Source organism: Scyliorhinus canicula, chromosome 28 (assembly GCF_902713615.1).
Source record: "Scyliorhinus canicula chromosome 28, sScyCan1.1, whole genome shotgun sequence".
NCBI lineage: Eukaryota > Metazoa > Chordata > Chondrichthyes > Carcharhiniformes > Scyliorhinidae > Scyliorhinus > Scyliorhinus canicula.
Window position 1 is genome coordinate 14,649,623 of NC_052173.1, and position 23,942 is coordinate 14,673,564.

Genomic DNA, 23,942 nt, shown 5'->3' on the forward strand with positions numbered 1-23,942 from the left:
GCCGACTTGTACATGGGCACCGCCTGCTGTGTCCTCTGCTTGCTCGAATGAGAATGCACTTTTAATTTTTGCTTAGTTTTAGTATATTGAAAAAAATAGAATAATTTTTTGCTTTAGTTGATGACAATTTATCAAGATTGTTGTGATGAGAACTGTGAAATATTGAATTTTTGCTTCTTTTTACACAGCATCAGTGAGCAAGCCAACTTGGACCCAATCACAGCTAATGCCCACGTTATGATTGTCCTGCCACTCTCCCTCGCTGGGTAAGCGTTCCCTCCTGATTTCTGGTAGAACCCGGCTTCCCGTCTTGCAAAATGGTGACCTGTTCAAGGACAGAGTGTCAGAGTTCAAGGGGCAGCGGGTACGATCCTGACCTCTGACCCCCAGGGTCTAGCCACGAGCATGATGGGGGTGAAAGCTCCGTCTGACTGATGGGCTCGAAACACATTTGAGCAGTCTAACCCCCAGCAGCTTCTTAAAATGCTGCCACTCCGAGCGAACGACACACGAGAGAAGCTGCTTTTATATAGCGCCTATCAGAGCCTCAGCAATTTGTTTTGCAGCCAATGAAGCCTTTATATAGGCAAATGCAGGAGCCAAGCTCTGCAGAACTGATGACTTGGTCATTGCCTTTGCTTGCGGGAGCCTGCACTCCGCAAGTTCACTGTTAGTCAATGGGGAACAAAGTGTGCCCCTGAGTGAGATCACTGATTATTGCAAATTCATACACTGAGCTGGATTCTCCACTCCCCCAGCCACGTGGTTCTTGGCAGCCTGGATTGCATCCCTTTCCCTGGGCTCAGAACCATCTGGCAATGCCAGGTGCCAACGAATCGAGTGCTCCGGTGTTTTGCGATCTTCCTCCCCCCCCGTCCTCCCTCCCTACACCCAATCCATGATTCTGTCCGCCACTCCTGCAAGATTATTCATTTTGGGTTGATTCACAGAGTGGTTGTGTCGTCAGCGAATGTTGTTTAATGCTGGCTCATTCTACCTTTTCACAGAAAGGTCATACCGCAAAACGTCCTTTTTGGAGGTGACATAGTCGGAGAAAGTGCGATGACAAAAGAGGAGGATGTGGGCAGTAGTGTTCATTACGAGCTATTGGCAAGTATTACACATTCAATAATTGCTTATTAAATAGTGCAGCCCTCCGAGGAGGTGAATCAGAAGGGATGTTGGTGCATTGGAACAGCGCAGAAGGCGAAAATACGGCCCATCGAGTCTGAAAGAGCCTTCCATCTCATCCCCCTTCCCTGCCTCATCCCCGTAACCTTGCACATTCTCTCTTTTCAGAGAGCAATGCAGTTCGCTTATGAATGCCTCGCTCGAACCTGCCTTAACCACCCTCAGGGAGTTCCATACCGACTCCAACTACCCTCGGGATTAAAATGTTTTTCCTCAATCACTTCTACTCCTTTTACCCATCATTTGAATCTGCACCCTCTCGTTCTGGATGCTCTCTTGAGAGGGAACAATTTCTGACTGTTAACTCTGTCCACTCCCCTCGGAATCTTGAACACCTCAAACAAATCTCCTCTCAGCCTTCTTTTCTCCAAGGAAAACAGTGCCAACCTCTCCAATCTAGCCCCATAGTTACAAGGCTGGATTCTCCGGTCCGCCAGTCAAGCGTTTTCCTGTGGGATTCTCTGTCCCTGCCGTCGGCCAACGGTGTTTCCCATTGTGCCACCTCACGCCGTTGGGAAACCCGTGGGCATGGGTGCGCTGCCGGCGGACCGAAGGATCCCACTGACCTGGGGGTCAAAGGTCAGGATCTTACCCGCTGCCCCTTGAACTCTGTTATCCCTGGAATGATTCTTGTGAATCTCCTCTGTACTCTCTCCAATGTCTTCACATCCTTCCTCAAATGAGGCGCCCAGAACTGGAAACAGTGCCGAGATCCTTTATGAAAGAAGTCAATGGAAAATGTTTGGGCTTTTATGAGGTAACAGAGAGGCTATAATACACAGCTCTTGGTAGTTCCCAACCGGGACTTAACAGGTCGTTGCTGAACTGCCCGACCTTAGATATTCCCCCGCCCCCTAACGACGGAGCTGGTACTCCACAAAGGACAGGGGGAAGAAAGTCACTCCCACCCCCATGCGGGTTCTGAAATAGGCCTTTAAATGAGGCTGCCCCCCCCCCCCGGGGGCAGTGTAATTGGTGAATTTACCCTTTTGTGCATGACATACTTCAATTGGATCCACAATGATTCGTAGAAGGGGCTTTGAGCGTTGTCAGGTTCATTGCTTCTGCTGATCATTTCTGCCTCTACGACAGGGTAATGACCCCTGCCCCCTCCTTTAATGCCTTTCAAACCAAACACTGTTCACTCACTGACCGCCAAGTGCGAGTGAGGAGCCGAGATAAGGAGATTGTTGCTGGAACATAGAACATACAGTGCAGAAGGAGGCAATTCGGCCCATCGAGTCTGCACCGACCCATTTAAGCCCTCACTTCCACCCCATCCCCGTAACCCAAGAACCCCTGATTTTTTGAAGGGAGGCCCACAAAGAGGATTAAAAGCTGTGTGGCCTTTCCTCGGCACGTCGTCAATTGTGTTAAATCAGTAATGGGCAAGCTGTGCCCCGGGGGCCACATGCAGCCCATCTGGGTTCTGAGTGGGGCCTACGAGACATTTTGTTGACCGTTACCCACGCGCAGGGCCGCCACATTCCGCTGATTTCCGCCCGTGTAGTTTTTTTCCTCCCGGTGTGACTGAAGTGATTCACACGTAAAGCGAGGACAAGTGAAGTGAGGTGTGTGCTGATTGCTCACAACATTGAGTGTGAGAGCCGTGCACTCCCTCTGTGTCCAAAGTGGAAATATTTCTATTGTTTTCACCATTTGAAGTTGACGAGAGTTCTATTAATATATAAATGATGAAGCATTTTCTATAACTCGTTATGAAATATTCAGCGTGTATTAAATGTATTTAATCTTATTCATGGGGTGACGGTGAGTGAACAATCCTGATTTCAATCTTGTGGCCCATTGAGATGAAGGAGGGACACTAATGCGGCCTACTCACTGGCCGAGGTTGTCCATCATTATGTTAAATCGTGGGGTGGAGATCATTGAACACAGCCGGAGTTTAATAGTCCATCTTCTCCGTCCATCAGGTGGAAAACACAGGCAATGTCCTGAAAACCTTGAGTTCAGCTTTCCTGAACATTCGATGGCCTTTTGAGATCAGCAATGGCAAATGGCTGCTGTACCCAATGAGAATAGAATTTGAAGGCGACAGGATTATGCAGTGTCATCGTGCACAAGATGTCAACTCTCTCAATCTGGTAAGCAGCTCTCGACCTTGCCTTTTATTAAAGAGGCCGTCAGGGCCTCGAGAACAGACCTGGAATGGGGAAAGATGTCAAGCGGGTTGCTTACTCCCTGTCGTTATTCACATGATTGTGCCAACTCTGGGGGCACATTGGTCCGGCCTTGTCGTGCCCGCCGCGGGACGCGACAAGGCCGGGCCTCTGGCTAGATTTGTGACGCTCGGGATGCCTCGCATGACCTAACAAGATCTCGCGACACATCATGACCTGAATCTCGCCCTCACTGGGTGTGATCCAGATTTGCATGTTTAGGTGAGCAGTTAGCTTCACTTAAATATGTCCACGTGGAGTCTCCCAGGGCCTGGAATCGACTGCCGTGGTGCCGTTTAACACTGGTTTCCACACAAATGTGGGCTAGGGGTAACGGCACCTGGGGGGGTGGTCTCAAAGGCCATTTGAGGCCGCCAGGTGGTTGGGCTCTGGAGTGGGTGATATTCTAGCACTTCCGCTGTCACCTGGGCACTTTGGCACTGTCAGCCTGGCGCCTTGGCACTGCCACATGGGCATCCTGGCAGTGCTACCTTGGCAGTACCACCCTGGCACTGCAAGGGTGCCAGATGGGTAGTGCCAATGTGCCCAGGTGACAGGTTGCCCGTGCCAGGGATCAGACCTGTGGGTGCCTGGCCTTATGATGTGGGGAAAGGGGGGCTCGAGGACCCCCTAACAAATAGGTTTGGGCGTTAGGGGATCCGGAGGCTGTGGTGGGCGGGGGGGTGGGGGGCGGGGGGGGGGGGGGGGGGGGGCGGGGGTCCGAGAGATCAATCTGTTCCTGTACTGGCGAGCTGAGTCAATGCTGGAAATGAAGGAATGTGCGGCCTCGTCGGGCGTTCCTTACCGAGGCCAGAAAAAAGCCTGTGTCCGGTTTGATAGCGGGGTCGTTCCTGGCGCTGCAGGTGCCAGGAATCACCCTGCTAAACACACTCAAAATGGGACTGTTTTTTCCCCGTTAAATCGCGCCCTAGACCTATCCCAGAGAAATTTCCTCCAATTAATTATTGGGAAGACAATGGGCGGGATTCTCCGAACCCCCGCCGGGTCGGAGAATCGGCGGTGGGTGGCGTGTGTCCCGCCCCGCCGCCGGCTGCCGAATTCGTTGGTGCCGGTTTTTTGGTGGGGGCGAGAATCACGCCGCGCCGGTTGGGGGCCGTTGGCAGTGCCCCCCTCCCCCCGACGATTCTCTGGGCCCCGATGGGTACTTACTGGCGTGACCTGGCTCTGTGGGCGGCCTGCGGGGTCCTCGGGTGGGCGCGGGCGGGCCTGGCCCTGGGGGGGCCCCCACAGTGGCCTGGCCCGTGATCGGGGCCCACCGATCTGCGGGCGGGCCTGTGCCGTGGGGGCACTCTTTCCCTCCGCGCCGGTCGCTGTAAAACTCCGCCATGGCCGACGTGGACAGGAAACACCTGCGCAGTCGCAGGAATTATGCCAGCGGTCTGGGGACACGCTGGCGCTCCTGCGCATGCGCCAACTCGAACGGCCTCCGCTGGCCGGCGCGGCGTCAATCACTCCAGCGCCAGCTTAGCCCCCAAAGGTGAGGTGGATTCCGCACATTCCGGGCGGCCCGACGCTGGAGTGATTCTCGCCGCTCTTTGGCGCCGGTACGGCCCGCCCGCCAGTTACCGGAGAATCCCAGCCATTGGTTTTAGCCCCCGTTGCAAACTCCGTCCCCAGCAACCTCAGTAACAGTTTTTGAGATTAGGCCAGTGCGTTCACAACATTTAACGTCATGTTTGATCCCAACACGAGCTTCCAACCTCCGTTGCACCATCACCAAGACTGATTATTTCCACCTCGTTTGGGCCTGTCTTGTGAATGCGACTGATGAATCTGGCATTAACAAGCGTGATTTTCCCTTCATAAATCCATGCTGACTCTAACTGATCCTGCCACTGCTTTCTAAATGTTCCGCTGTAAAGTCCTTGATCATGGATTCAAGCATTTTCCCCACTACCGATGTTAGGCTGACTGGTCTATAATTCCCTGCTTTCTCTCTACCTCCCTTTCTGAATATCGGAGTGACGTGAGCTACCCTCCAATCTGCAGGGACAGTTCCAGAGTCTATAGAATCCCGGAAGATGACCACCAATGCATCCACTATTTCCAGAGCCACCTCCTTAAGCACTCTGGGATGCAGATTCTCAGGCCCTGGGGATTTATCCACCTTCAATCTCATCAGTTTTCCCAGCACCATTTCTCCACTAATGTTGATCCTCAGTTCTTCCAATGGGGGCAATGGGGGCAGCAGGGTAGCATAGTTGTTAGCATAAATGCTTCACAGCTCCAGGGTCCCAGGTTCGATTCCCGGCTGGGTCACTGTCTGTGTGGAGTCTGCACGTCCTCCCCCTGTGTGCGTGGGTTTCCTCCGGGTGCTCCGGTTTCCTTCCACAGTCCAAAGATGTGCGGGTTAGGTGGATTGGCCATGAAAAATTGCCCGTAGTGTCCTAATAAAAGTAAGGTTAAGGGGTGGGGGTTGTTGGGTTACGGGTATAGGGTGGATATGTGAGTTTGAGTAGGGTGATCATGGCTCGGCACAACATTGAGGGCCGAAGGGCCTGTTCTGTGCTGTACTGTTCTATGTTCTATGTTCTATGTTCTTCCCTCTCACTAAACCTTTCATTCTCCAACATTTCTGGTATTTCCTTGTGTGATTCAATATCACACTTTGCTTTATGGCGCTTGTGTGAAGCACCCTGCGAAATTCATACCCTTAAAGATGGTAGACATATACATTGTTGGTGCTAGATTCTGTACGTCCACAGGGTTTCGGACGACAGCCACCATTTTGTGTTGGACTCTCTCCAATTAGCAATGAGAGGCCATTTTCAGTCCATCATTGAGGGCTGTATTTAAACCCACCACTTGGGGATGAAAGGACAGTGTCCCATCCCATCACACCACCTGGTACAAGAACATTTTTGCACCTCGTGTTACAACATCTTCTTTTGTCAGGTGGAGGACTGTTCATTTTCACGCCTCAAATTTGCGAATGCTTTCTGAACAACGGTGCTCTAATCATTTTGTCTTTGCTGACAGAGATTTAGTGAAAATACACGACTGAAACGTAACGCAGCGAGGGCAACGCGTGGCAGCACAGACCAAAAACAATCAGTGGCTCACCAGACAGAAGCAAAGAGGAAAATAACTCTGGTAACTAACCGAAATTGTTCTTCAAACACGTTCTTCATTTCAACAGGTTTGGATCATTTTAGGTGACGATGAATAATGCTTTCATCAATAGGTTCAGAGTTAACCCCAACCCATTGCCCTGTTCATGAGCCTTCCCAGATTCTGTTCCTCGCTGCCAGCAATTAATCAAGAGGAAAGGTCTCGATGGGAGAGCTAGGGGATTAGAGGGATGTTCTTCGGTAGGAAAGTTAGGGAATTAGAGGGATGGTGTTCAATCGGGGAGTTTGGGGATTAGAGAGATGGTCTTCAATGGGAGAGTTAAGGGATTACAGGGATGGTCTTCGATGTCGAGTGAGGGGATTAGAGGGATGGTCTCTGATGGGAGACATGATGTGGAGATGCCGGCGTTGGACTGGGGTGAGCACAGTAAGGAGTCTTACAACACCAGGTTATAGTCCAACAGATTTGTTTCGAATCACTAGCTTTCGGAGCACTGCTCCTTCCTCAGGTGAATGTTCACCTGAGGAAGGAGCTGCGCTCCGAAAGCTAGTGATTTGAAACAAACCTGTTGGACTTTAACCTGGTGTTGGAAGACTTCTTACTTTGATGGGAGAGTCAGGGGATTAGAGGGATGGCCTTCGATGGGGGAGTTAGGGGATTAGAGGGATGGTCTTCGATGGGAGAGTTAGGGGATTAGAGGGATGGTCTTCAATGGGAGAGTTAGGGGATTAGAAGACTGGCTTTGATGGGAGAGTTAGGGGATTAGAAGAATGGCTTTGATGGGAGAGTTAGGGGATTAGAAGAATGGCTTTGATGGGAGAGTTAGGAGATTAGAAGGATGGTCTTCAATGGGAGAGTTAGGGGATTAGAGGGATGGTCTTCGATGGGAGAGTTAGCGGATTAGAGGGATGGTCTTTGATGGGAGAGTTAGGGGATTAGAGGGATGGTCTTCGATGGGAGAGTTTAGGGGGCTGAAGGGATGGTCTTCGATGGGAGAGTTAGGGGATTAGAGGGATGGTCTTCGATGGGAGAGTTAGGGGATTAGAGGGATGGTCTTCGATGGGAGGGTTAGGGGATTAGAAGGATGGTCTTCAATGGGAGAGTTAGGGGATTAGAGGGATGGTCTTCAATGGGAGAGTTAGGGGATTAGAGCGATGGTCTTCGATGGGAGAGTTGGGGGATTAGAGGGATGGTCTTCGATGGGAGAGTTAGCGGATTAGAGGGATGGTCTTCAATGGGAGAGTTAGGGGATTAGAGGGATGATCTTCAATGGGAGAGTTAGGGGATTAGAGGGATGGTCTTCGATGGGAGTGTTAGGGGATTAGAGGGATGGTCTTCGATGGGAGAGTTAGGGGATTAGAGCGATGGTCTTCGATGGGAGAGTTAGAGGATTAGAGGGATGGTCTTCGATGGGAGAGTTAGGGGATTAGAGGAATGGTCTTCGATGGGAGAGTTAGGGGATTACAGCGATGGTCTTTGATGGGAGAGTTAAGGGATTAGAGGGATGGTCTTCGATGGGAGAGTTAGGGGAACCCAAAACCCATCAGATTAATCCCAAGGACACACAGCTATTTGATTAGAGTAACAATTGATGCATGTTATGCATTGTCCATTTGCAAATTGAGTTTGATCCTAATCTTCAAAAACATTTTCCCACAGGACTGCAAGCATGGGACTGCTAACTGTATTACCTTCCAGTGTCCTCTTCAAATCCTTGACCTTTCAACCACAGTGAAAATAAGTGCCCGATTGTGGAACAGCACCTTTCTGGAGGTGAGCTTTCCAAACCATTGGATTGTCAGATTATTCCAGTCCAGTTTGGTGGAAATGAAGTGTGTAGCTTGCTGCTGTTGAGGTTTGACAAGGAAGGGATGTTGGATCAGTCGCAATACATTTGCTAACTGAGTTTAAACCTGACTAGACTTCAAACAAATTATTATTATTAAGGGTTATGGAATCAAGGCGGATGGCAGAGTTCAGGTCCGAAATCAACCATGGTTGCATTGAATGGTGAAACAGGCTCGAGGGGCTGAATGGCCTCCTTCTGTTCCCAATTGACATTAAGTTGTCAATTTTACTAAGAGACTAGAAGGGTGACAAAAAGGGGAAACTGAAATGTCACATAGTGCAGGTAAGCATTGTTCTTTGGAGTTTTTATCTGTGGCACCTTGTTGGGGTTGAGCAGGACAGAGGGAGTGACAGAGCTTCAGGTTCAATCCTGATCCATGCAGAGCTGCTGATCAGTGGTGAAGGCACACCAGTTGCTCCATGGGACCCACGAAAGGAACATATTGGCCATAATTCCCACTGCTGATATCAGTAGGAAACTGCTCTAGCAAAGTGCATATGTGTACATGTTGGAAGTCATACTATTGGGCTTGGAGTGAACTTTTTAATTAATTTATGGGATGTGGACTTCACTGGCAAAGTCAACACTTATTGTCCATCCCTCATTGCACTTGAGAAGGTAGTGATAGAATTAGAACCATAGAATTCCTACAGTGCATAAGGAGGCCATTCGGCCCATCGAGTCTGCACCGACCCTCTGTAAGAGGACTCTAACGTCGGCCCACTGCTCAGCCATATCCCCGTAACACCATAACCCCACCAAACCTGCACATCCTTGGACACTAAAGGTCAATTTATCATGGCCAATCCTCCTAACCTGCACAACTTTGGACTGTGGGAAGAAACTGGAGCACCCGGAGGAAACCCATGCAGACACGGGGAGAACGTGCAACCTCCACACAGACAGTCATCCAAGTCCGGAATTGAACCTGGGCCACTGGCACTGTGAGGCAGCAGTGCAAACCTGCCTTCTTGAACCGCTGCAGTCCATGCGGTGAAGATACACTCACAGTGCTGATAGGGAGGGAGTTCAAGAATTTTGACCCAGCAACAGTGAAGGAACGGCCGATATATTTCCAAGTCAGGGTGGTGAGTGACTCGGAGGGGTGGTGGGGTTCCCAGGTATCTGCTGCTATTGTCCGTCTAGATGGTAGAGGTCGTGGGCTTGGAAGATGCTGTCTAGGGAGCCTTGGTGAGTTGCTGCAGTGCATCTTCTAGACGGTACACACGGCTGCTGCTGTGCGTGGTGATGGAGGGAGTGAATGTTTGAGGATGGGGTGCCAGTCAAGCGGGGCTGCTTTGTCCTGGATGGTGTTGAGCTTCTTGAGTGTTGCTGGAGCTGCACTCATCCAGGCAAGTGGAGAGTATTTCATCACACTCCTGACTTGTGCCTTGTAGATGGTGGACAGGCTTTGGGGAGTCAGGAGGTGAGTTACTTGCTGTAGGATTCCTTGTCTCTGACCTGCTCTGGTAGCCACAGTTTTCAGTTCAGTTTCTGATCAATGGTAACCCCCAGGATGTTGATGGGTGGGGATTCAGTTATGGTAATGCCATTGAATGTCAAGGGGCAAACTGTCACTAGTCACAGTTGTGATGTGAAGAACAATCTCCTAGATGAGATACTGAAAGGCTTGGGTTAGAACAATTCCTTCTTGAATGCTTGAATGGTAGCTGGAGATCCTGTCTTCTGCTCTCCAGCTAGAATTCACCAATTAGAAATTAATATAATGGGGGGGGGGGATTGTTGGATTTGAGTTTGGTTCAAAGAAGTGTTTTTGAAATTGCAGGAATATCCTTCAGTCAGTTCCATTAACCTCATCATCCACGCTGACATCAGTGTGAAGTCAAGCATCAAAAACCTAAAGGTGGAGAATGCAGCGACTCAGGTACAGATATTACTCCAATTCTAGCCTTTGCTGTAAGATTACCAGCGATAGGCCCCTACACTGTCCAAGCACAATTCATCAGCAATGAAGTCTCATTACGTCATTGGGGTCATCACCCATTCATATATGGACCAGGCTATCTGGAAATGTTTCAAATATCATTCTGACAAGTCAATGTTTAAGAATTGATGACCCCATTTCTCTCACATTTGTGAAGTGGAAAAAGTAAATATTAATGTTTTCATTGAATTTGTACGTTCGGGAACTTGCTGTTCTTCATTGTCCCCTCCGCTCCCCTTCGAACCCCCATCCTTTCCCCACCCCCTCCACATTTTCCCCTCCCCCCTCCCCATCTTCCCCTCACCCCCTCCCCATCTTCCCCTCACCCCCTCCTCCATCTTCCCCTCACCTCCTCCCCCATCTTCCCCTCACCTCCTCCCCATCTTCCCCTCACCCCCTCCCCCATCTTCCCCTCACCCCCTCCCCCATCTTCCCTTCACCTCCTCCCCCATCTTCCCCTCACCTCCTCCCATCTTCCCCTCACCCCCTCCCCCATCTTCCCTTCACCCCCTCCCCCATCTTCCCCTCACCCCCTCCCCCATCTTCCCCTCACCCCCTCCCCATCTTCCCCTCACCCCCTCCCCATCTTCCCCTCACCCCCTCCTCCATCTTCCCCTCACCTCCTCCCCCATCTTCCCCTCACCTCCTCCCCCATCTTCCCCTCACCCCCTCCCCCATTTTCCCCTCACCCCCCATCTTCCCCTCACCCCCTCCCCCATCTTCCCCTTCCCCATCTTCCCCTCACCCTGGTCATTCTTTTATTTCTCACACAAGAGTATAAAGCCATCCCCATCTTCCCCTCACCGCCCCCCCCATCTTCCCCTCACCCCCCCATGCTCCTTCACCTCCTCCCTACATTCCCCTCACCTCCTCCTCACCTACCCCTCACCTCCTCCCCATCTTCCCCTCATCCCTTCCCCATCTTCCCCTCGCCAACCTCCCCATTTTCCCCTCATTTCCTCCCCATCTTCCTCTTCCCCATCTTCCCCGCTCCCATCTTCTCCTCATCCCTCCCCATCTTCCCCTCACCCCCTCCCCATTTTCCCCTCGCCTCCTCCCCCATTTTCCCATTCCTCCTCTCCCATCTCCCCCCCCCCCCCCGTCACACACACTCATCACACAGTCTCACACATCATACACACTCTCACTCACACACAGTTGCACAAATGTTTCTCATGCACGCACACACCCATGCTCCCACTCTCCTGCACACCCGCTTACACACACATTCTCTCACACATCACACACACATCCACTCACGCACACACACGGACACACGCTCACATACACACACATTGTCACACACAAACACACATACTCTCTCACACACACACACACACACCTGTCTTATTCTGTGAGCCTGCATTACAATTATTGTCACTATTAATGTGTCCAGACTGTCTTGAAAATATACCCCGAAAAGACAACTGTGGGATATGGCAGCGCACCCTGGTTGATTATACTCATTGCTGTCCTTGCTGGAATCCTGGTCCTGGCTCTGCTTGTGTTTCTACTCTGGGAGGTAAGCATGCATCTGAAATACACAATTACTCTTTAAATGGGTGGCTTCGATTTAAACCAATTCACACCAGAAGCCTGTTTCTTGGCCTGTGAGAGTTGGAGGTTGCAAACCTGAGTAGAAATGTTGCAGGTTGCTGATGTAGTATTCCAGTCAAATGACAATGTGGTTCAGTTGAGGCTGGGGCACTAGATTCCATACACTGTGAATGAGGTAACTCATCTGATGCTACCTCTGGTGTATGTTGCCCTAGCGCCTGGGGCCTGGATATAATAGGGTGTTTGCTATTTTCCTGATGTCTTTACTCATTCATGGCATATGGACATCTCATGGTAGGTGTGATTTATACAGCTTTAACGGAACCTGCTAATTTTGTACTCGATTTCTGTTGCCCAAGTGTTGAACTCGGCTCCAAGGGTGTATAGGATGGAGACTTGGTACGACAGTATTGCAGCCCAGTCTTTGCCCTTGATGAGGTGGGCGGAGGTATGAGATTGGTGAATTGACCCTGCTGTCAATCAGCTGCCCTATACTGTACCTGCTAATGTGGCCACCTTGTTTCAGGTAAGGTGGATGACATAGACCAGAATCAGGGGCAGCACAGTGGCCGAGGTAGGATGGTCATTCAGAGGGCTGGTGCAGACTCGATGGGCTGAATGGCCTCCTTCTGCACTGTAGGGGCGAAAGAAGAAAAAAAGAAGAGGTCACTCAAACAGTTGGGTTGTGACTTGTTTCGACTGTATTTCATAGAATCATCGAATTCTTACAGTGCAGAAGGAAGCCATTCGGCCCATTGAGTGCACCAACCCACAGAAAGAGCACCCCGCTCAGGCCCACTACCCGCCCTGTCCCTGCAATCCCACCTAACCTGTACATCTTTCGACACTAGGGACAATTTAGCATGGCCATTCCACCTAACCTGTACATCTTTGGACTGTGGGAGGAAACCGGAGCACCCGGAGGCAACCCACGCAGACACGGGGAGAACGTGCAAACTCCACACATAGTCACCCAAAGCAGGAATTGAACCCGGGTCCCTGCCGATGTAAGGCAGCAGTGCTAACCACTGTGCCACCCCAGTTGTAAATCTTGACCAGACAGGGTTAAATTTCCTAAGCTCACTCTGCAATGGAATAATGAATGTTATTTAATTAACAACATTTTGCGTTAGGTAACACAAGAGAAAGTCTTTTCCAAAGATTGGTTTAAGTCCAAATTACTGACAACAAGGAGGGTGATGCTTGCAGAATGGACTGTACAATTAGTAATGCACAGTACCAAATAAGGAGCATTTTGATTGCCTTTGAATCAGAGAAGAACAAGCTACACGGCTTGAGATGGTGGTGTGGGTACCTGCTGGGTTCCAAGTTCCTGCCCTTTCAAGAATTTTTCTCAGGATGTAGGCAATCTGTTGTCACATTGAAGCATGGTGGCCAACTGGGGGCAGTGGTGCTGTGGCATTGTCACTGGACTGGTAATCCAGAGACCCAGGGTAATTCTCTGGGGGCTAGGGTTCAAATCCCACCACGGCAGATGTTGAAATTTGCATTTTTTTAAAAAATCTGGAATTACGTCTAATGATGACAATTGTCATAAAAACTGTCGTTGACTCTTCACTGCCCCTTTGAAATGGACGAGCGTGGCACTCAGTTCAAGGGCAATTAGGGATGGCCAACGATGCCCACACCTGACGCATTAATTTATCAAAAAACAGGAGTAGGTGGTGCAGTGGTTAGCACTGTTGCCTCACGGCGCCGAGGTCCCAGGTTCAATCCCGGCTCTGGGTCACTGTCCGTGTGGAGTTTGCACAGTCTCCCCGTGTCTGCATGGGTTTCGCCCCCCACAACCCAAAGATGTGCAGGGCAGGTGGATTGAACACGCTAAATTGCCCCTTAATTGGAAAAAATTAATTGGGTACTCTAAATTTATTTTTGTTTTAAATGAATTGAGCAAAAAAAAATCCATTTTCTCAAAGTCAGAAAATGCTGCCCCCTGTCACCCTCCTGTGTAATGACAACACAACAAGCTGACCAAACTGGGCCTAACTGAGTTTGGATTTCTCATCCCTTGGCCATATTACTGTGGTGCAGAGGGGAGCGTGCCTACCTCTGGACCAGAAGCTTTGGGTTCGAGTCCATTGCCAATGCTGGTTGGGGCATTGACAACACCGTTCCATCACTCCTCCCCCCCCCCGGTTCGACCCCAAAGGGTAAAAAACCATGTGGGTGTGAAGATGTGTTTTTAAAAAATAAATTCCTGAAAGGAGAGATGGAACCCCTGCACACACCTGTGCCACTTCTGATGTGCCTTTGGATGTCGCCTCACTCATCCCGACTTGCTTTCCCTGTCATAACACTGGACAAACGTTGCTTCCTTGTAGTGCGGTTTCTTCAAGCGAACGAACAAAGGGTCTCGGTATGAAACTGAATATCACAGGGCCCATCTACAAACTCAGCCATCGGACCAGCAGAAACTGGCCATTGAGGCATAATGCCCACCTCTGCAGCGGTAATTGTAGTGACAAGCCTGTGCTTGGCCCGAGGGTTGCTGTGGTCATGCCAGTGGGCATGGTGTGTGTTTTTGCATGGGCACTGAGCACTTGTATGCGGAGGTGTGTAAGGATTATGAGTAAGTGGGCACGAGAGCAAGATCAATCTTCTCCGCCCAGCGTGAGCACTAGTGAATAGACATGCATCCCCTGTGGCAAGGCATCAGTGGGCATATTTGAAATAGTCATTGTAATTTGCTGAGGGCATAATCCTTACACCACCTCCCCATGCCCCATTGTCACGTGACAGTAATGGATGGGGTTCGCCATGTATGTGAGGCATGCATTCCAGTTGATTTGTGTCCCACACCTTGTGAAGTTTGGGTTTGTTTGTAGTGTCTGCACAATAGGATGGTCTGCATGAAACACATTGTTTAGTTGTGTGGTTTTATCCCCAAGGTCTCAGACATTTGTCCTCCCCCCATGCTTGTTTTACTTCGTTATGGCATTTAGATCAGCTGTTTTCACTTCTGAGGTAACGCTGGCCCTTGATTTCTCCAGCTTCCATGAAGAGAAGTCACCACAAAGTAGCATTTCCACCCAGAGAAATATTAAACACGATTTCACTTTCTGCTTCTCTTCCCTCGCCTTCTTCCCAAGGCTGTTTTCGACGACGGTATCTGACAAGCTAATCTTTTGTCCCCCTTGCTGAAGCTCGGACAGTTGGCGAACAGGAAATGAAGCATCCTTCCATTAAAATGCAATTTATGATACCAGTCAGGATTGGGTAGGTGAATGGCATCGTCCGGCCAATCACGGACAAACTTACCTCGGAGCACAATTGCCATCAGAGATTCAGGGGTGGGTATGAGTCTGTGATAGAAAGGCAGACCGATTCTAGTTAAGTACCAGTACGTCATCCCAAAGTGCTTTCCAGCCAATGAAGTGTTGGAATGTCGGAAAATGTGGCAGCCATTTTGTGCACAGCAAGATCCCGACCAGATCATCTGTTTTTATTAGTTGATGAAGGGATAAATATCAAAAGCGGGCAACAGTGCAGTACTCCCTTCGCATTGCACTGGTGTCAGTCTGGATTGGGTACTCAGACCCCTGGTGTGGACTCGAACCCAGGACCTCCCCACTCCAAGGTAGGAACGCCGCCACCCGAGGCACATATTTGCCCTCTCGTCGTATGTCACTGGCGACTCGGTGGGTAACATTCTTCCCTCTCGCCCACAAGGTTCCCGGTTCAAGTCCCACCCCAGGGCTTGAGCAAGGTAAATCCAGTCTGACACTCCAGCACAGTACTGAGGGAGTGCCACACTGTTGCAGATGACACCTTTCAGATGAGGTATTAAACTGAGCACTCCTCCCTCCCCTCCTCCCACTCCCACCGCCTGCTTGGGGAGAGTGTAAAATAAGAGCTGCGGAGTTCTCCCCAGTGTCCTTGGCCAATATGCAGCCCTTTGTTAACATCACAAAGACAGATTATTTGGTCACTGTCACATTGCTGCTTGTGGAATCTTGCTGTGCGCATATTGGCTGTTACCTTTCCGACACTGACTGCACTTTGAGAAGATGTATTTCATCAATTGCAAAGCGCTTTGTGTTATCTGCTGATTGCGAATCGTGCTATATGGCTGAAAGTCATTTTTCTTCTTTACGGATGAAGCCAAGGAAGAGAAACATGGGGCAGAATTCTCCCAGCCCTGGGCTGGGCCGGAGAATCCCCGCGACCAGGCCACGCCGCCCCAACGCCGGCACGCGACTCTCCGCAGAGCGGAGAATCGGCGCCATTGGCGGCGGCGTGGTTGGCACGGTGCCGGTCGTGGGCCGCTCTACACGGCCAACCCGCCGATTCTCCGGCCCGGATGGGCCAAGCGTCTGTGGGGGGGGAAAAAAAAACGAGTCACGCCGGCACCGTCCACACCTACACGCAGCCGGCGGGAACTCTGCGTGCAAGGTGGCGGCCTGTGGGGGGGGGGAGAGGGGGGCTCCGACCCCGGCGGAGGGGGAGGGGGGGGGAGCTCCGATGCGGCCTGGTCCGCGATCGGGACCCACTGATTGACGGGCCGGCCTCTCTGTTCCCCGGCCTCCTGTACTCCTGCACCATGTTGTGTCGGGGCCGGCGCTTTGAAGGAGGCCACCGCGCATGCGCACGTTGGCGCCGGCACAACTGCGCAGTCACGGATCCCGCGGCGCACAATTCGTGCCGGGCTCTACAGCTGGAGCAGCGCAAACCACTCCAGCGCCGTGTTGCCCCCTGTAGGGGCCAGAATTAGTCGTGGGAGCGGCCCGTTCACGCTGTCGTAAAACGCGACGCCGTTTACGACGGCGTGGGCACTCTGCCGCGGGATGGGAGAACCCGCCCATGGTGGTGAAAGAATTTGTTTCTTTAATTGTGTCTACAATGGAAGAAATGTTTCTAAAGAGGCAAATAACATGTAGGAAAGCAGACTAAATGCTGGTCAGAAAGAGCTTTTAGCTCCCCCTTGTGGCCTTGCAGCTAAAAGCAATGCCTGATGGAATGCCCCAAGTTTGAGGCCTAGTCCATTCTGGGATGGCTGGTCTCAGCCAGGGCAACAACTGTGGGAGCCGCAGAGAAGGCGAGAGGGTTCCACTCCAGATCACTATCGAATGATGATGTGTACAGATCAGGTACATTCGGTTTGACTGTGATATCCCCTTTACTGGCCCTGCTGGCACCCAGGAGGTGGTCAAAGTAGCCCCAATTTGAACCTCGCCCGCTCGTCAGGAAACTGGTGGGACTTTGCGCAGTGCCCGATTTTTCTCTTCAGTGACGTTGCCCGAGTGACGGATGTAGCGTCGCAGTAGCCCGATCATCAATGACACTTTACTGGCAGACCATCACAGCTAACTGGCTTCGCAGAATTGAGGCCTAAGGACCAATAACAGCTAGTGGCTCCCTCGACCCTTACCCCCAACATCCTACAGCATAGATACACTCTTCCAAATGTGTGTGTGCCACCATTTCCCATTTCCTGCCTCCTTTCAAAGCCCTCTTTGAGAAAGTGCAAATCCACCCCCCTCCCCTCCGCCCCACCTATTTTTACATTTCCCCTCTTTTCACTGGTGCCAGTTTAGGCGGCTGTGGGATCGCGCGAGGCCTTTAGACAACCTGGCCAGCCCCAGCATCCAAAACGGTCCTGGCGTGAGTGCCCACGGCTCTCGCGCATTGCGACCGTGGTGAGGAACTGGCACAGGAGGTGTAATGCCCCGGGGGCGATTCTCCGAGCTCCGCGCTGGGCCGGAGAATCGCTGCAACCGCGCCACGACGGCCCGACGCCGGCGCGCGATTCTTCGAGGTGCGGAGAATCGACGCCATTTGCGCCGGCACGTTTGGCGCGGCTCCGGCTGCGGGCCGCTGGAATCGGCAGGGCCGCCGATTCTCCGGCCCGGATGGGCCGAGCGGACGCGCGGATACAACAGAGTCCCGCCGGCTCCATTCACCCTTGATCGCTGCCGGCGGGAACTCTGTGCGAAGGGTCGGGGGGGGGGGGGGGGGGGACTCCATCCCCTGGGGGGGCCTCCGATGTAGGCTTACATTAACATTGCAATTAAGTTACTGCGAAGGGCAGCACGGTGGCACAATGGTTAGCATTGCTGCCTACGGCGCTGAGGTCCCAGGTTCGATCCCGGCCCTGGGTCACTGGCCATGTGGAGTTTGCACATTCTCCCCGTGTTTGCGTGGGTTTCGCCCCCACAACCCAAAGATGTGCAGGGTAGGCGGATTGGCCTCGCTAAATTGCCCCTTAATTGGAACAAATAATTGGGTACTCTAAGTTAAAAAAAAAGTTACTGCGAAAAGCCCCTAGTCGCCACACTCTGGCGCCTGTTCGGGTACACTGAGGGAGAATTCAGAATGTCCAATTCACCAAGTCTTTCAGGACTTGTGGGAGGAAACCGGAGCACCCGGAGGAAACCCACGCAGACACGGGGAGAACGTGCAGACTCTGCACAGACAGTGACCCAGCGGGGAATCGAACCTGGGACCCTGGCGCTGTGAAGCAGCAGTGCCAGCCACAGTACTACTGTGTTGCCCTATAGGGACGGGGTGAGCTTCTGTTCGGCCATCCACCTCTGCAATTGAGTTAGTTGATGCAGCTGAAGTGACCCTGGAGATGGGGGGAAGGGGGCGGGGCGCAGGGACTATAGTTAATCTGGAATTTACACAGATGGGGCACAGGATTAGGCTGAGCTTTTCCGCAGCTCACGGCCAAACAACAGGTTGACACCCAACATTTGAGCTCATGCATGACCAATGGCCTTTTTTTTGGGGGGGGGGGGTGGGTGGTGATATTGGGTGTTGCCCAGGGAATGGCGGATGATAAAAGAGACAGCACCTACAGGGCCGAAGTGGGGTCAGCAGAGAGAGCCACATCTGAAGCCACTTTTCAGTTCAAGAAACCAAAGGTTACCCGTGCCCTAGAGTGTCAAGATTGTGATTTCATGCCACGTTCTAACATGTCCTTTTCTCTCTCTCTCTCTCTTGTTCTCTCTCTCCTTTACAGTGTGGATTCTTTAAGCGTTCCCGTTACAACGACACCGTCCCACAATACCACGCGGTGCGGATAGGGAAAGAAGAACGACAGCTACACACGGATGAAAAAAAGACCCAATATCAGAAGGAATGGATGACACACTGGATTGACAGTGATGGCTACTCATGAACCTTATTTATTTTTATATTCTTTAATACCGAGACCTAAAAGCCCCACCAAAAAAAAAAAAATCCCCCACCCTGAAAATAAACCCTGTATGTTTCTGATTATCACAACGACCAGCTGCACTGAAAATGAACATGGTGATATTTTGAGACAGTGAGAGCGGCAAAATTTGCATCCGGACCGAAAGCTGCCACTCAACAGCTGATTGGGTACCATGATGGTGTTCGCTGTTGAACGATGAACAGACTTGGTGTCATTTGTACTCGTTGCATAAATAAGGAAAGCCCCTCTCCTCCCCCGCACCCCTCAATCAAACCATGCTTGCTCTCTCTTAATGTGGCTTAACGCTGAAAGAATCTCGCCATTGAGGTCTCCAGGTTCAATGTGAATTTAGTGCATGAAAAGAGGCGCTTGCCATTTTCTCCATGGTCCAGCTCAGGGAGGGAGTTGGAGGCCAAGGCTATAATTCTGAAACTCAAATGACGATATTCACCAAATAGCGATATGAAATGTGAGAACTTGTGTCGAACAAGCTCGACGTTTTGTTGCCTGCGAATTGCTTTGGGGATTCGTGGGGATGTCAACTCTCTGTTGTGAAGCCGACAAATGCAGCAGCCATTTTGAGCGCAGCCAGGTTGCCCCGACAGCGATGAGGTGACTGACACGGAAATGGGTGATTGGGCCCAATTGCCGATGTTTATGTTCCGCAGGCGTCTCTTCCCCTCGCCCTATTAGGGTATCCTCTAATCCAGTTAATCATAGAGGTGAATTAATCCATTGGGCTCCTCCGCACTGCCCCCACCCCTCCCCACCGAGCACTTGAAGGGAGTGGGGGTTGGTGATAGGTTCCCAAGAGTGAGCGTTGATTCCCCAACCTGTGATCCCATTGAGCTAAGAGATCCATGAATTTGCCCTGTAAACTGCTCTGAGGTGTGAGGAAGTCGCCACAATCAAATGTTTGTATTATTCTCTCCCTAAGTGTTGGATAGGCCAATGGACTAGACTTTCAGTCTCATCTTTTAGTGGACAGTTTGACAGACAATACATACCAATTCCCATCCTAGTTAAAGCAGTCATTTTATGAGGTAAGGATGTAAGTGCAACGTGAATTTTGCTCGGTGCAGCACAGGTCAGTGATAGGGCTATTACACGAAACGGAAGCCTTTCCAATGGAGTGCGGGCTTCCAAAATAATCCCTAATAAGTGAAACCAAAGTGTCCAGGGCTTATTAAAAATATTTTACCTGGTTACTCTTCCAGTCATTTTTTTGCATCTGCCATTCCTGTCACATTAATCTGCCAGCCACATTTGTACAATCTACATGGCTGCCTTGCAGAACACCTCAGGGAGCTAAATACACCATTGGTGAAGTGGTAAAAAGAAAGGAATAGTAAATATCTTCAGCTTCCCCCTCCTCCCACCCCTACTTAAGAGCGGCAACCTGGGCCCACGTTTGTCACTCCAGCCAATGGTGGGGGATATGAGAGAGTGAAGGTGATTCACTTGCTCAGTGGTTCTCTCTCTCCCTCTCTTCTCTCTCTCTCTCACCGTGGAGATTTGTAACATCTCACAATCTCCATTATCCCCCCCGCCCCCTCCCACACTTCCAACCTCCATTTCGAACCCACTCAGACCCAGAATGCACTTGTGAGGAAGCTTGGGCCTAAGTTTCACGTTTGACCACGGGATGACTCATTGAGACTACACCTCAAGGATTGGAAGCAAATCAGAGAATTTACAGTGCAGAAGGGGCCATTCGGCCCATCGAGTCCGCACCGGCCCTTGGAACGAGCACCCTACTTAAGCCCGTGCATTCACCCTAGCCCCGTAACCCAGTAACCCCACCTAACCTTTTAGACACTAAGGAACAATTTAGTGTGACCAATCCACCTAACCTGTCCATCTTTGGACTGTGGGAGGAAACCGGAGCACCCGGAGGAAACCCACGCAGACACGGGGAGAATGTGCGGACTCCACACAGACAGAGACCCAAGGCCGGAATTGAACCCGGGTCCCTGGCGCTGTGAAGCAGCAGTGCTAACCACTGTGCCACCGTGCCATGAGTAACAAAGTACAGTAACAGACTGAATTGATCGGCTGAAATCCATGTAGCGGTAAAATCTTCGCCCACTGATCTCAAGTCATGTCAAGCACGCTTTGCAATTCAGCTTCCTCAAATCATTGGATCCATTTTTGGAGCAATCATTGGCACCATTTTGTCAAAGCAAAAGACGGCAATCATACTGAGCGTGTCATCAAATTTTAATGAATGGCCTGGGGTATCAACCAAAGACCATTTCAATCATCAGAGTTGATGTGAGGAAACGTTACTAATTATTCAATTCTATTCCGGTTTCATGTAAAATGCTGTTGAGTCACTCCAGTTCATGACCCACAAACCTGTACCGTGGTGTCACTGTGGGAGAATGTTTGGCACAAATTCAACATTTTATCTGATAGCTTTGCCACTGGAGCTGGCTCTGTTGACGGCCCTGTAATATAAACATGGGTGGCACAGTCAATGCCAAAGCGAAATAGCTTCTGCCACGGGGCATCATATGGGCCACCAATGATTCCAACTTTGGGTCTTCTCAGACAGGCCAAGCTCTCAGCCTGCCCATGCAGGCCTGCAATCTCTCTTCCCCTGGACAGGCCACTCACAGGCCTGACCAAGAGCCAGGAAATGTGGCAGCAAAGCAAATTGGCAGCTGCCCACTCTCAGCACTTCATCGATGACGTTGGCATCTCCTAGGTGACAGTACTAGGCCCGTCGTGTTGCCAGATCACAGGAAGCATCAGTGCCTACTAACAGAAAGCTTTGGGACTGACCCAGGTGTTCTGCCTGTGGCGACAGAACACTGATAAACACTTGTCTGAGTGGTGATCTGCAACATTTGAAGTGAATCCTGACCTGTCACTTTTTAACAGGCACGTCATTTCAAAAGATAAATTTAGGAGTACCCAATTTTTTTTTCCCAATTAAGGGGCAATTTAGCGTGGCCAATCCACCTACCCGGCACATCTTTGGGTTGTGGGGGCGAGACCCACACAAACACGGGGAGAATGTGCAATCTCCACACGGACAGTGACCCGGGGCCGGGAATCAAACCCGGGCCCTCAGCGCCGTGAGGTAGCAGTGTTAACCACTGTGCCACCGTGCCCACAATGTGCAAGTCATTCTGTCAAAAACAAAAACTGAAACGTAATGGCCACCCCACAGAAGAGATTGCTTTAATCAAGGTCAGAGTTTCTTCCTGATTACTGTTCTCTGTGAAGTGATGTATAGGTAAAAGCAAAGTCGCCATAGTCCCAGATTACCCAATTATTTTTTCTATTAAGGGGCAATTTAGCGTGGCCAATCCACTTACCCTGCACATCTTTGGGTTTTGGGGGCGAAACCCACACAAACACTGGGAGAATGTACAAACTCCACACGGACAGTGACCCAGAGCCAGGATCGAACCTGGGACCTCAGCGCTGTGAGGCGGTTGTGCTAACCACTAGGCCACCGTGCTGCCCTACCATAGTCCCAGATGACCATAGGCTGCTTTCCCCTTTGAGGGGGGAGAGCTGATTGGTGGTGATTTAACCTGAGGGTCGCCACACCTCAGGTGAGGGGAAAGGTCAAGAAGGCCGGGCCTTCATGGATAACTGATGCATACTTTAGGATTTACTGTGTGGTAGATTGTGGTGAATGTAATTCACACTGTATTGTATTGTATGGTATTCTGTCCTTGTGGGCTCTGTCTGTGAGCCGTTGCCCATGGCTCCGCCCATGGCCCCTCCCACTACCGGAAGTATAATGTGCTGCAGCCTTGTGAGCCTGCCCTCAGTTCTTCTGGTCGCAGGCAGGCTCAGTTGTAAGACTATTAAAACCACAGTTTACTTCCAATCGTGTTCCGAGTGAATTGATGGTCACATCATAGATGTTTGTCACTGGAAAGACGACAGTGTTTTCAAGTGGGATTAAGACCAGAAAATACGAGCAATAGGTGTGAAACAGAAAAGCTTCAGGTGGGCCCCTGGATCAAGTACTCTCCCTCCAAACTCCTCTTTCTCTGTGAGACCTGTTTGGATGACTCGCATTTTTGGTCTGTAGTTAGGAGTTGCAGTACTTGCTGTTTGTCTTTCTATTGATTGCATGCCTTTCTTTTTTGTGCAATGTCGGGATTAAGAACCATGCAATGAACGTGCGAATGACACCAGGTTTCCACTCATCCTGCCCTTGGTATTTTACAAAGCAAATCAGGAACTGCGGGCAGAGACTTAAGTGAAGGAAGTGTGTCAATGAATTGCATTGTCCCCAAACCCAGCAATTGAACTCCACTCTTCCGATGAGTGGGCAGTGTTTGAAATCGATTTCTCGTCGGGTAAATCTGACGATACCCCTTCCCTTTCCGCTGACTGTCGATGGGTAATGTGGAAACCGCTGATCGAAGATAAATCCATTTGGATAAATCCACTGCCCCTTTAGGTGGAATGTCGCCAGTGTGGACACCAAACTCAAAGTGGCACCACTGTGGTAATCGGAAACATACAATTATGGCCCCTGTTACGGAGATACAGCATTTTGTTAGTTTTTATTTCTTCCTGAATTAATCTGTGCACTTGAATGTCTTGGCACATTGAAGATGTTTTGGAGACTTATTCACGAAACAGACCGACGGAGAGGACTGGGCTGTCAGATGCCATGTTTAACTTGGCACTTTTTCTGCAAGGTGTGTTTCTTTTGAGGCTTCAAAATTCAGTTTTAGTGTCGCCGCCCCCCCCCCCCCCCCCCAACCCCCCATCCCCCCCATCCCCTCGCCCTGTTGAGAACCTGTTTCTGCAGCGGCCGCTCATTTTAGAGAAGATGTCTCACCGTGCCAGGATGTTGCTGGGCAAAATGCCAGCCTGTTTCGAGATTCTCAACGCCATGCTACGGGCTGTCGAGAATTGCTGCGATTGGCTGCACTGCATGAGGTTGGGGGGGGGGGGGGGGGTCAGCTG

The 23,942-nt window shown here is 50.8% G+C and overlaps 1 protein-coding gene across 4 annotated transcripts in view; it reads left to right on the top strand.

Moving 5' to 3' along the window:
- The window catches only part of itga7 (integrin, alpha 7), a 201,071-nt gene extending 180,868 nt beyond the window's left edge, over window positions 1-20,203 (top strand). For 2 of the 4 annotated variants that reach the window (XM_038786592.1, XM_038786593.1), the window contains exons 18-26: window positions 189-266; window positions 1,008-1,110; window positions 3,126-3,296; window positions 6,372-6,485; window positions 8,124-8,237; window positions 10,100-10,198; window positions 11,655-11,780; window positions 14,158-14,285; window positions 18,798-20,203. In XM_038786592.1, coding sequence (XP_038642520.1) covers window positions 189-266; window positions 1,008-1,110; window positions 3,126-3,296; window positions 6,372-6,485; window positions 8,124-8,237; window positions 10,100-10,198; window positions 11,655-11,780; window positions 14,158-14,268 — 916 coding nt within the window. In that variant the 3' untranslated portion in view covers window positions 14,269-14,285; window positions 18,798-20,203. The remainder of the gene's footprint in view (window positions 1-188; window positions 267-1,007; window positions 1,111-3,125; window positions 3,297-6,371; window positions 6,486-8,123; window positions 8,238-10,099; window positions 10,199-11,654; window positions 11,781-14,157; window positions 14,286-18,797) is intronic. The other 2 variants (XM_038786590.1, XM_038786591.1) reach the window with 1 other exon arrangement.
- The last annotated feature ends 3,739 nt before the right edge of the window (window positions 20,204-23,942 follow it).